The following is a 13,947-nucleotide window of genomic DNA, read 5'->3' as shown; positions in this document are numbered from 1 at the left end:
GCGGGGTGAACGCTGCTAGTGTGTATATATATACGTATAAAAAGCTTACGTTAGGACGTAGGTGAATTTTATTTCTTTAGTATCCGGTACATATTGATACAAGAAATTCTATTAATTTATTCAATATTCATCCTATAGTATTCATAAATAAATGTAAAGCTGAATGTTTGTTTGTTTTTTATGAACCACACCGTTGGCTTGGCATACTAGATAGCTATCCAGAAGAGACTAGGTTATTTAAAACTTTTCACCGGGTACCTGCTACGGATTAAGAATAAGTGTACATGCAAAATCATTGTATATATCCTCCCTTTTATGTAGAATTGACTCTTAATACCTTCAAAAAATTGTATTTTATAATAAATAATTCATGTCTTGGTGCAGGTTTACTTTAAGAGGGGTGTAAATATAGTGTTTTCTGTGCTAACTTTATATAAAATTTTTCCTAGTCAATCCGGTAATTTTTATATGATTTTATACTCTGTTACAGCTGACATTATGTATATGTTGTTATGTACTTTGCTTCAACCTTGTTTTTCTGTCATTTAAATAAATAAATAAATAAATGCTATAGATTAATATTTAATACTTTGCAGAGAAAAAGTGATGTACACTAAAAGCAGAATAAGAGCTTCTTGAAAATTATTTTTAAGGGAAATAAACATTTTTGTTGTTTCACTTTTAGGACAAAGAAAACGCACCCCAAGGCAGCAAGAAAATTCGAAAAGGAAGAAGAAGCGAAGGAAATATTTATTACGAAGAGCAAACGGAAAGTGATGGCACAGATGGATCCACAAAGTGCAGACTTGGAGGGGATGTTTCATTTATTACAAAATTTTTGGACAATAGTTTCAGTCGAGATGGAATTCTTCCAACCCCTCAACAAGCAGAAGAATATTTCTTGGCAAGAAATTGTGATATTTCACATCTACGTGCAAATGGAACGTGTTTAAGTGTAGAAAATAATACTAGGAAAGAATTTAAACATAGACAGGAAGGATTGAAATATGGTCATCATACTTCATGCACTTCGACGGAGAAAGGACAGAATGGGAAAGTAAAAGCAGGCGATAAAAGCCCTGTTCATTTTAGCTCCTTAAATGTTGACAATTCATTAAACAATACTATAGTAGATAATATGAAAAGTGCAAATTTAGAACTTGATTTAGATAGAACGTTAAGGAATGACGGTGAAGATACCTTGACACCTTCGAAGTTTCCTCATCCGAATACGTCAAGGGCTTCTCTGAGTCATTTAGAAGAAGCCAATTTCACTCCTCCTCCTCCCGTTGCCTTTGGTGAACAGTCGGACAGTGATAGTGGTAAAGTGTTTCCGGATGATTTTCCTCAACGCGGAAGTGATCCACCACCCCTCCCACCGAAACCAAGAAATATAGCCTCACGGACTGCTCAACAGCGTGCTCTGTGGATGACCACCAACCAATCTTTAGCTCACTTATCAGATGAAAAATCGGAAGATAGCAAAACAGGCAAATGTGATGATGAGATTATGGCTCGAAACGCAGAAAAGAGAGACCTTAAAATTTGTCGAAATAGACGTGCTATATACCTTGACCAACCGAGCAGCAGTTTTGTGTAATTTTGAATTTAGAAGCAGGCGAGTTTTTCATGCGACGATTGTAAATGTTCTTTATGTTGTTAGCTGGTGAGCTTCTCTTGCGACAATTGTAAGTTTTCTTTATTGTTGTTTTTGTAAAAATTGGATGAGTGAAATAATTCAGCAATTAATATAAAAGGAGTCCTGGTGCTGGCACTATATTCATTTTGTTCAAGCAGTTTCAGATAAAGTCCAAAACTTATGTTCCAAAGTAACTTCGTTTAAAAACATCATGGGAATAAATTTACTTTATGTAATATATTCGGAGTCATTGATGTTACCAGAAAGTTCTGTAAAGAGAGATTAAAAGCAATACGAATAATTTTTTTAACATTAAAACAGATAAATGAAACTACTGTAGCGAACAAACGCATTTACTCATTGTTAATTTTGTGTTGGGAATTTGAAAAACATTTAAAAAGAAGACAGTGACATTAATAAGAGATTGAATAATACTTCTTTTTTGTGAGCCTATGTTTGAAAGGAAAGGTATTAGATTTTATGACGTTCCGTATATAAAATTTATTTATTGTTCATTCAGGTGTTTTTAATATAAGAAAACATTGTAATAGTGTTAACATACAACCAGCATATGTATTGTGTTCGTATGTATTGATTCTATAAATCTGTTTCTTTTATAACTCCAAAAAAGTACGGAAAAATATAAGAATAATTTAACATTAAAATCAAGAATTTACTATTATATATATAAAGAGGGAGGTCACTGTGGATTCGCCATTTTCATTTCTTAGCTTTTCAAATAATAGAGGAATATCAAAATTTGAGCTTCTATAGCTTCTCTATTAAATCTAGTATTTTTAAGATAGTAAAGTGACTTGTGTGTGAGATATTCTTTCACATTATGTAAGCTAACCGCTCGTGAATGATTATGTAATCCACCGAGCTGGGTAACTATAAACAACATCTATAAGCCACTAACTACTTACTTTTTGTAAGTACTCACAAACTTTGGCATTGTCGTTCTTTCCGTTTGTCATTAGCTGGCGAATTCTAGAGACATCCTACCAACAGAATTCTTGCAAATAAACGTTCTTTTGTAACACTAACAGCATAACAAGTCTGAAAAAGAGTACGAACTGCAGTTTGACAGTAGCGGTAGTTGATGTTACGATTGCAAGATGGCTTGCTTTACTATTAAGCCAATGTACATTGTAATTACTCAGATACTTTCAAGACTGCCTTCCTCAGAGTACAATCTGTGTGTGGCACAGTTGTTATGGAGACAAAGTATCTCCATGTGTATAGTTGTAAAATTTATATTTATATAGAGAGATCTGTTGCACATAACATGAATATTGTGGTAGTTGTTTGATACATACAGTATATATATAAATATATATATCTAGTGTACATAAGTAACATTGCATTTTCTCTTAAGTTTGTATGTATTGTTTATATGTAATTACTGAATGTATGAATGTTTTAAGATATTTATATGAAAAGAATTTACAAAAAAATAATAATATATATGTATATTTAAGATTTTGCATTAATATGTTTCTGACGAGCGATCACAATATTGCATTTAATGCAGTAACTTTAAATGTGTACATCACTTCCGAAATACTGGAAGGCATCCTATATGAACGATATTAAAACTACATGGATAATATGCAATTGCATCGTTCTATGTTTGCAGTAGGTCGTTGGTATCCTTCCTTCCTATCTATTTCGTTTCATTTCCATAAGTATTAATATGATAAATATTGATTTGAAATATAATTGTTTGCTGTTAAATGTTCAAGAAAGCAAGAAATAGTGAAAGTCTTTGTTTTTAATGTGAGTATTAATCAGAACTTGTGTATCTTTTTCTTTCTACCTTTTCTTTTTCTTTGTTTTTTAATAAAAGATTGTAAAACATTTTACACAATGATACAATTTACCGTAATAATACTATTCTGTCACCATTTTTGCGAAAATTTGAACAAACCGTATTATTTTTGTTAAGGGATATAATATACCCGTAGAGAGAATTCTGAAATTAGTTACACATTTAAATTAGGAAAGAAATATTGACTGTATGGTCACTGAAATTTTGCATTGCAATTTAATTTTGTAAACCACTCTTTAAAGTATTTAATTCCCACGTACATTTTGTTCATTGAATGTCTCTTCACATTATCACAGTTCTCAATCTTGCAAAAAGAAGCATCTTAAAATTTTAATAGCACAATGTTTAAAGTTCAGTGAAATATGTCCTAAGTTAGTCGTATGAAGTTGAAAAAATGTAACGTACCTAAGTGGCCAACTTATGGAGGAATAATACTATATGCTTGTATACAACTGTTCGTATCTACAGATGTGCGTCCAAATTTAATAGTTAGCAAATTTCTACTGTGTATATAAAATTGTGTGCTTTGTGTGTACAAAGTAATGAAACAAGATATCTATATTATTAAGGAGTACATTTACAAGACTGTAAATCACCATAAGCTTTCAGATTTAGTACATAATGAGAAACTTCTAGTAAACATCGGATAACTTAGATTAAAAGCACTGTTGCATTGTTTTGAGAAATGTAAAGTGGGTGCGAATTTCGGTAAATAGTGTGAAGTATTGTCAATAACGTACTCCATGTTGAGTTGAATTTCCTGTTGTTCGTGCATAATACCGACTGCTCTGGGACCTTTTTCAACACTCTTGTTGTAAACTCTTTTTTTTTTTTTTTTTCATTTCTCTTTCTTTTTATTTACTTATATACATATTCATTGTTTGAAGTTATCGCCCTGGAAGATTATATAAAACACACGGTCATATAATTGCTGGTCAGGTGTATTGCTTGTTACTCTTCTACTTCTTCACCTTGAGAAAGTCGCCATTAAATGCTTTATATATATAGGCCCGTATTTACATACTGTGCGCCCCTGTGCTCTAAATAATCCCCCCCCCCCTCTCCGCACATATTTATGTCTCAAACAAGGAAACAAGCCATGATTTTGCAAACATACCAGCCCTTTGATTACAAGGCAACGAGCTTAACCACTCAGTTCATTGAGGAAACATTCTCTTAATACTGGCATGAAATGTATTCATGTAGGTTTTAATTCACTGCCCGGAGAAAATGCATTCTATTAATTCTTAATCAACCATTGTCATTTTCATATTTCATAATTTTACGTGAATTATGATTGAATTTCTTAAATATTTACTCTTATCACTGTAATAGTAAAATATGGAATTAAAAAAAAAAAACTGTCTGTAGCGCATTTCAACTCGAGAACCATAATAGATAGAAACTTGAAATTTAATATGTTTTAAAATTATATGATCTAAATGGCCCGTTTCAGGTCTCTAGGTCACACCTGAGATGAGATATGGGAGTGCAAAATCCCCATAAGAATAATATGGCATTTTAAAAATAATTGAAAACTACAAATGTTAAAGTTGAATTCCTAGGTTTTGGGATCGCTGAGATGAATAGTAACAGTTTTAATCCAATTCAACTTCAAGGTCATACTCCACTCCTCAAGAAGGGGACGAGATTTTAAAAGTAATTGAAAACAACAGATATTAGTGCTCAGTTCATAGTTTGCGAGGTTGCTGAGTTTAACGATCAGTTTTCATTATGTTCAAGTTCATCCTTACCCCTTGGTGTGGGGGGAAGAGGATGACTTTTTGAAAATAATCAGATAAGCTAGCTAATTAGTAACTACTGTAGTTAGAGCGAATTTTAAACAGATTAACATATTTTCTCGCGCTTGCGCGGGACTCTGCGGGTAGTTAAATATTGCTTTATTGTGATAATTTAAAAAAATATTTTGCCGCCCCCTGAATTCTGCCATCCTGTGCTCGAGCACAGAATACCACTTACCTAAATACGGGCCTGTATATATAATATAAAGTCCTGTTTGAATGATGATAAAACGTGGTTGTCTCTTTCTAACGGCTGTGAATTTTGTGCCTTGTCTTGGAAACTACTAAAAGTATTTCGCTTTTATAAGCACATAAAAACATTTAGTTATTAATATATTGTTTACTGTATATAGACAAACATTGCGAATCCGTTGAATGTCATAACCTCTTCAGTGGCTTTGTGCAGTATACTGTACATCGAACTTTGGTATGCTTTAGGGACACTTATTGATTTATTTGAGATAAAAATATCATTATTCATCTTAACATTTATTTGGACCCTTAAGATACTTTATAATGAAACTTTTAAAAATATATACATCTACATATATTTTTCAAAATATACACTATAGTGTACATTTTCCTTGAATGAATGTGAAAAGAAAACGTAAATTTGCCACGAAGGAGGTTGTTAACATTAGATTCTAAAGTCAGAGAGTATTTGGCTGAGAAATCTTTGTCAGCTTTGATTAAATACAACTCATTGCTTTTCCGGAGTAAAGATGTGAATGTAATTTATTACACTTTGCCTAATTTTTTCAAACACTCAACTCATCCTAAATGCTATTCTCAATTTTACCATCCGTCCAGTGATTATATATATATATTTTTTTTCATAACTTTTTTTCCCATAACTTACAGAAGTGTGCAAAACCTGGAAATTTGTTTTAACCATATTCAAATCGTACAGGAGGATGATAAGATGATAAAACTTTTTCGTATCCAGGTATGCTTAAATTACGACATTTCCAAATGTAATTTTAAAAGAATGTACATGAACAGAACAGAATGTTTGGACGTGACCTACATCCAGAAGATCTAATATGATTATATATATATATATATTTAATGTAATTTCTTTGTGACATTTTCTTCCATTTTTTAAGTAGTCTCGATTAAGCATGTGTTTGTTTAATATTTTCATTGCATTTAGTAATTTCATCATTTTTTTTTTCGCAAACTACAACAACTTTTAATTACGACGAGTTCATTTAATTATGGAACTATTGTACTGTGTTTCTAATACCCTATTACTGTGGTACTAATGAGATAATATTTGAGTAGATTCCTAGAGAAATTTAAAAATAAGGAGAAACTTCTTGGTAATTCTGTCTCTCCCATTATTTAAGACTTTGACTTATCCTTTCCATTCTAAGATACTCCAACACCTGCTATAACATCCGTTAGCTTGTATGCAGTATGTATTTATGTATATTAAATAAGAATGCTTGAAATTAATAAACGTGGTGTAATTTCTGCTGTTATGTGATGGTGTAGAGGGTACTGTGATAAAAAAGAGAGAAATATAAAGCTACAAAGTACTAATATAATATTTTTTTAATTAAAAATTTTTCTTTGTATTACTAGTACTTGAATCGTGCCTAAGGATATTTTCCTGTGTATTGCACAATATATTGTAATACAAGTGTGTATATATCATGTATATTCAAGAAAATAAATGACTACTGGAAATACGAAAGTATATATTGAAAGCGTCAATTAATAATTATATAGACAAGTATATATATATATATATATATATATATATATATATATATATATATATATATATATATATATATATATATATATTTCATTTTCTCTTTTCAGTCGCTCGCTGAGCAGGAAATGTCTCGGCTTTCGTTTGTAATGAATATTTTACCTATACCTGACCTAACAACCTTGAGTTTTTATTATTATTATTATTATTATTATTATTATTATTATATAATTACAAGCATTTCAAAAACATACAAACTACCACAGCACAATAAGTGATATCTCGTTTTCATGATGGAGTGACGTTCTTTCATAGGATATTCACAGTTTCAGAAGACAAGATGGCAAAATTTTAATTACAGTATACCATGACATGACTTACCGTAAGTGTTCCAAGAAAGTTAATGCGAATATCGCTGTTTGCAGTAAGCATCAATGTACTTGCGTATGTGTGACCGTGGTGCTAGAAAAGTCCAAGGTAAAATAATTTTCCCCGCCTTTCGTTTATTGTGAAATATGAATGCAGATGCATGCATAATAGCTTTTCTAAATAAAATATCGCTGTATTCGTAACTGGTAACCTTTGATTAAATTTAACAATAACGTGAAGGTTATATATAATGTAGGGAAAGGCTACATCTCACCCCCATTTAATGCAGGGCGAGGTATCCACGAGCGATGTGGAGATAAGACCTTTTTATATATACTTTAGCATGTACAGGTTATGTCATATGCTCCGACCATCTTTACTCCCCTCCCATCCTCGTGTCCCTTTTACTGAGGCCGAGTGAACCTCTGAGCTGCCCTAGAATGAGAGTAAAATGGAAATAAGCCAGCCGCTACCTGTAATATAACGCACGGGTTGTGTGGTAGGTAGATGTTTACCTATTAACTACCGCGGCTATATATGTTCTTGTTTGATGAAACGATTCTCAGGTGCTGGACTGAGAGAAAGAAATTTAATGTAGAGTGTTCCATAGTCAACTAACCTCAACTTGAAAGATGTTACCATTTGAAAGAGAGTTTGGAAATTTCAGGTGAATGTTACGAGAATTCAAGATATGGTCTCTCCAGGAGAGAGAGAACCACTGCAAAATCTTCCGAGAGGAGAAAGAAAGGTGGTGGAAGGTTTGAGGAAGCTCGTTGAAATTGTGGTGATGACATATGGATCAGTTTTACATTAATAATTACATGGATATTTATCTTTATTTATTATTTCGAGTTTATGAACATATTTTACTGTCTATTTTTGCATTATAAGTGCATGTTGTCCATGTTTATAGTGCCTGAACACCCGGTCTCTAGTTACATGTATATAATAGAAATCTGGAGAGACCATATCCTGGATTCTCACAACATTCACCTGAAATTTCCGACCCCTCGTATGGTGAAGACTTTTGGGTTAAGGTCAGATGATACGGTACTCATTACATTAGGTCCCTTTCTCCCAGTCCAGCGTTTAGGAATCATATTATCTAACTTGAATATCTCCATTGATTCCAGATTTTCGTAGCTACTCTATAATATTTACAGCTAAGGAGTCAAATTAACGAAAGCTCTGTTGTGTTTCCTGACTTTAGATACAGAAATCTGTATGTCTCTTATAGGTTAGGAACTAATGTATTGTATTGATGCTTTTATATCACTTCCATAATTTCAGTAGTCTTTTATTTACAAATTGTTATTGTAAGATATTATATAAATAAGAGTGTATATCATGCAATGTAAAGTATAATAAGAAAAATGGTAGCTGCTGATTTAGCACTAGACTATTGTGTAGAGAGAAATTTATTGAAAATTAGTGTTGTGTTGTTTGGTTCCTGATTTTTAGATTAATATATACATATAAAGGTAAATAAATAATTAAGTATTGGTGCTGGCAGTGCAGAGTGATTGTGCATCTTAACTAAGATTTCTGAGTAGAGTGAAAGATATAAGTTCTTGATTGTAAATCTTTAATGTATTATTTTGTAATAAATCTGAGTGATAATTGATATGGCTGTTTTAATATAATATAAATCTATAAATAATGTTTATTGTACGATGACAAATGAATTATGAGAAATTGTTTGTTCCATTACTTAGGGAGAAGTTTTGTTATAACAAGAAGGAAAAGAAAGAAAGAAAGAAAAAAAAAAACTACCTTTGGCTGCTATTATAGACCTTTCAGCTCGACGTATTTCACAACATACGGGACACACAGCCCTAAGATAACAAGTGTTTATTCGTGTCTTTCCTTTTTGCAGTGTAAAATAAATAAATAAATTAAAATTCGGAGAGTAGGAACATTGAATAAGGAAGTAGTGTCAGTGCAAAAGTGTTCACCTTACTAGTAATATGCACCGCATTAGAGCAGAGCACGTAACGCTTTAGAACTTAGAAAATATTATGAAATGGATTTATAATAGTTTTTGACATACTGTTAGCTGATATCACAAAATAGACCTAACTTATTGAGCTAAAAACAAATGTCCCCAAAGGTTGCCCCTTCGGTCCCGTAAGACAATAAGTAGCAAGAATACGAGAAGACGACGTTAATGAATCGAACAACGGTAGAAAATAGTATATGCAAACCATGCAGTCGGGAGATAACTTTTTCATCATCCATTGAGGATGAAACAGAGGTCGAATGGGATGACTAGAGATGAATACTTCAATGTTTTCTGTTCGTAGAGTCAATGATAGTTCCAACAGGTTTTTAGTTCCTTCACCTCGTTTTATTACGAAAACTACAAATGTTCTATGCAGTTTTTGTACTCAAACTGTATTATAGTGTTTCACTAAGGATTGAAATATATACAAGTTCTCCTAATGCTTCTTGGTAAAATGCTCAGGATTTCTGCTGCCCGTAGCAGCTGGAGAGAGGTAGGTGAAGTTGACCAGTCAGAAGCAGACTGATACCTTCGGAGGTGTTGCGGCGTCTTTTATATCGTCAAGAGTGGCGTTCCTCTTCTGATCACGTGTCGATACTATGACAGCAAGGTGTCGTCTGCATCTTGTTATTGTTTACATCATGCACGTGAAGCTGGCAATCACGGGGAGGGAATACTGCAATGCAGAATGTCGTTTCATCCTTATGGCAGTGAATTACACACGCCTAACTTAAGTTGTAAAACATTTTTCCACCATGATCATGAGGTTGTAAAACATTTTTTCACCACCGATCATGTTCAATATGAAGTCTCTGGCGATGAACAATTGCACGACATCGGACATTTGAAGGACGCTTCTATTTAGCACAATCTGATCCAGTTTAGTCCACTCATCTCTGCATGCTTTCTAGACTCAAGTGTAGTGGCACGGCGTTTCGTCGTCCGTTTTAATACACCAAGCTCAAAAGTTCATGATACATCCAGCGATTTAGCAGTGATATATCTAAAAGGGATGGCCTTGATACATGTCTTTTATTTCATACGAGACATGGAGGCCACTATTATTTTGGCGATGTGACTGCTGGCCTTGTTTTGGTGAATGTGGACTTTCGTGGTCTCATTGCCATACAAACAAGGGCATGTTGGCGGTATATAGGATCTAGGACGTATTGTATATAGTTAGCAGTATTTATCTTTACATTGCTACTCGGAGTATAAGAAGCTTCCCTTAATACAGAAACTCGCTACTGCCATAAATTCTTCGGGGAAACTTTCCTTGCCGAAAAATGTATTTGCTTTTTCGTGCATTCTACGAAAGAAACAGAGTGAAAGCAATAAAATCGAAACAAGAAAAAAAAAAAAAAAAAAATACAATGCGATGTAAAGTTCTTGGACTATTTCGACAAATTACTCAATGTAGCACTTTCCTTGCAAGCAGGTCTTGATGATGTAATCGGTAACATCGTGGGCTCAAGTTCACGGGATCCTCAGATCGATTCCAGTCATTCAAGAAAAGGAATAAGTAAGACCGAACCAAATGTATGGGTCATTACGTGATTTGTTTAAAGAAACAATAAAATGGAGGAAAGTTGTTTTGTCTGTGTCTAGGAGTGGGGTTTGAAAAGAACAAGAAAATACACTTCTGTCCAGAATTTCTGTCGCATGTCTTTCAAAATTGCATAAATAGAAATAACTCTCTTTCTTATGATAGAAAATGTTAAATCTCTCTTTAAAAATATGTAGAAAAAGGAAACCACATATTTCAAAAAAAAAAAAAAAAAAAAAAAAAAAGTAAAATATTAAGAAATAAAGAAGCTATAATTAATAAAAGACATCTCCGAAACTCACCTCCAAATTCTATCTTCCATTTTCCTAAGCGTGGCAAACGCGCGGCGAAATTTACAGAGAGAAGGAATTTTATGCTTCATTAGAAATACAACGTAAATCTTTCATAATGTTAGTTACTATATATATTGCACAGCTCTAATAATAATAATAGATATTAAACATTTTATATGTAAACAAACAAATGAAAGGAAATAAGCCACAAAATATGCAAAGGGATCAGGCAGTTTGTGGCAGTGATTTTCTAATATGCGTTTACTAAGATAATAAACCTTAACACACCTTCGTAGAGTAGACGGTTAGAGCACGCTCCCTGAGTATTTTGTTTTTATCCACGATCATCAGTTCGAATTGCATAGCCTACGATTCCTTTTTTTTTTTTTTTTTTTTTTCAAAAAAAAAGAGAGTTTTATTCTGTCAATTTCTTAAACAACAATGTTTTGTTTTAATAGTGTTGCTTAGTATTATCGTCTTCATTCGTGTTTATTTGAATATTTCCAAATAATCCAGAATTACGTCCTTTAAATAAAGTATTATAATTATCAAGAATTTTATAAAAAGGGGAAACTTCATTTTTAATCACTATCCTAAACGGAAGGAGAAAATTATAAATATTTGAAACGGTAATTAACATATGGCTAAACTTTAATGAAACATTACTAAAGTAAAACATTTACTCTGAATAGTCTCTGCAAGTAATTTGTAGAAAATGGACAGAAATAATGAATATAAACTATTAGTTGTAAATTAAGAGGTAGTAGCGATAGTTCTAAACCCAAGTAGGATATTCACTCTTTTCTTCATGAAAATAATAAACATTTTACAAAAATAATGATCTTTGAATGTATCGTAAATATTTTAGTAAATAAATAAATAAAATACATATGTATAATTTAATCACCGTGACTCGATAGCAGATTGCGAGGGTGAAAATAATGAATATTACTACAAACTATTACATAGCTAGGGGCCGTAGTGGCCCAGTGAAAGCCGGTGGGTGTAGTTGAGCAACCTGAAGTGTTACACTGTAGTGTTGCCAACGGCTCGGATCACGGCTCAGTCACCATCGAGCCGAACCGAGAAGTGTGCCGAGCGCACACCTCACCCTACCGAGCCGGCATAGTTGGACCAAACCGAGCCGATGACTCACCTGAGCCAAACAAATGGCTTATTCTAACCGAGCCGATGGTTCATCGCAACAAAACCGGCTCGCGCCGATGGCTCACCTGATCCGAGTCAAACCGAGCCGGTGGTTCATCGCAATCGAACCGGCTCGAGCCGACGGCTCGTTTAAGCTGAGCCGAACCGACCCGGCTCAAGCTGTTGGCTCAGTTGTACCGAGCCGAGCCGGTTGACATCATTATTAGACTTACGATCGTGGGGTTTTCGAGTCCCTCTGTAGTAGGAAGGGAAGAATTTTAATTGTCCTCGTTATTTCTGAATTCGTGTCCTTGTCGATTCTAGGAGTCCTGAAATGTGAGTGAAATAGAGAATGCCAGGAAGTTTAAAAAATGTAGAATGGTCATCTATGGTGCATAAAGTCCCTGGTTCGATCTCAGCTCGCGCCAAGTGAACTTTGTGGTGGACACAGCGTGTGTGTGTGTGTGGGGGGGGTTCTCGGGGTTCTCCTGTTTTCCCCCCACTTACTTTATTCCACCATTTCATTGATTTCTCATAATCACCGCCTCTACCCTAGTCGGCATAACTATGGGACGATAAACTTAGATTGCTTATTCTTTTTGTTGTTACTGGTAAATACTGTAAGTAAAATACTGTAAATAATTGTGAATATAATTTTTTATCCTTAGATAAAATATTAACTTTCAACTCTTCCCATTGGTCTAGCGTGTTGTACGAGCGCCTTTGGTGTATGCGGTTCCGTGTTCTATTCCCGCCAGAACACAAAACATAATTACTTTTCATTTACTCTTATTAATCGTCTATCGTTTTCAATATGAAGAACATAAACGTGAAACATTAAACTAAATAATTCCGTTTCAATATTGTCCAGTGATTTCATTGTCTCAATCATCAATTGTTGCGATCGTACTATATACTACCATATATATACAATCGGTTTGTCGCAGCTGATCCGAATTTGAATGTGACTCCCAGTTTTTCCACTATCATCTAAGTGTTATAAATTATCATTAATACAACTTTATTTTGAACAATCATAGGGAATATGCCATCTGAACCTAAGTTTGGGCCTAACTACACGGCATCTACAGACGCCGAATGGAATGGAATTTTAATTTGGTCTTTTTGTGGTTGTTCAAAGATTCCATGCTTATTTGTGTTATTTCGTCCGCTATCACTACTGCTGTGCCAAGTTGTCTTTCCTTTAGGCAGTTACCTGCGTGCAGTTGTAGCTCGTGCCTATGTATTGTGTGTTGTGCTTTGCACAGTAGTCTTAATACGAATAAAGCAATCTTTTCCTTTCTACATGAAGCCTGTCACAAAAATGAAATATAAGTAAATGTATTTAGAAAGGGCAAAGTTTTCACACGTCATTCACTACAGACAAACCTCTAATATCCAGTTTTGATTGCTGGCAGAAGCTAGTGTTTTATACTGAAAATTGACATTCAATGCACAAAGGAATCAGGGTCAGTTTAGGTATGAAACTTCCAAACTGTGTTATAAGTATCTAAAGACTTATAGAACAGCTATGTCCGTTCGTCTGTCCATCCGTCGACAGGTATCATGGGAAAAACGGTAAAAGATAAAGAGATAACG

At 33.7% G+C, this 13,947-nt stretch overlaps 1 protein-coding gene across 3 annotated transcripts in view; it reads left to right on the top strand.

Moving 5' to 3' along the window:
• loco (regulator of G protein signaling family member locomotion defects) overlaps positions 1 to 8,985 on the top strand; it is a 248,135-nt gene extending 239,150 nt beyond the window's left edge. For all 3 annotated transcript variants that reach the window (XM_081764563.1, XM_081764572.1, XM_081764554.1), the window contains one exon: positions 686 to 8,985. In XM_081764563.1, coding sequence (XP_081620689.1) covers positions 686 to 1,600 — 915 coding nt within the window. In that variant the 3' untranslated portion in view covers positions 1,601 to 8,985. The remainder of the gene's footprint in view (positions 1 to 685) is intronic.
• Positions 8,986 to 13,947: the final 4,962 nt, after the last annotated feature.

This window comes from Thermobia domestica, chromosome 1 (genome assembly GCF_964235325.1).
Source record: "Thermobia domestica chromosome 1, izTheDome1.hap1.1, whole genome shotgun sequence".
In the NCBI taxonomy this organism is placed as follows: Eukaryota; Metazoa; Arthropoda; class Insecta; order Zygentoma; family Lepismatidae; genus Thermobia; species Thermobia domestica.
Note: the sequence above shows the minus strand (reverse complement) of the source record. Positions and strands in the feature narration are given on the sequence as shown.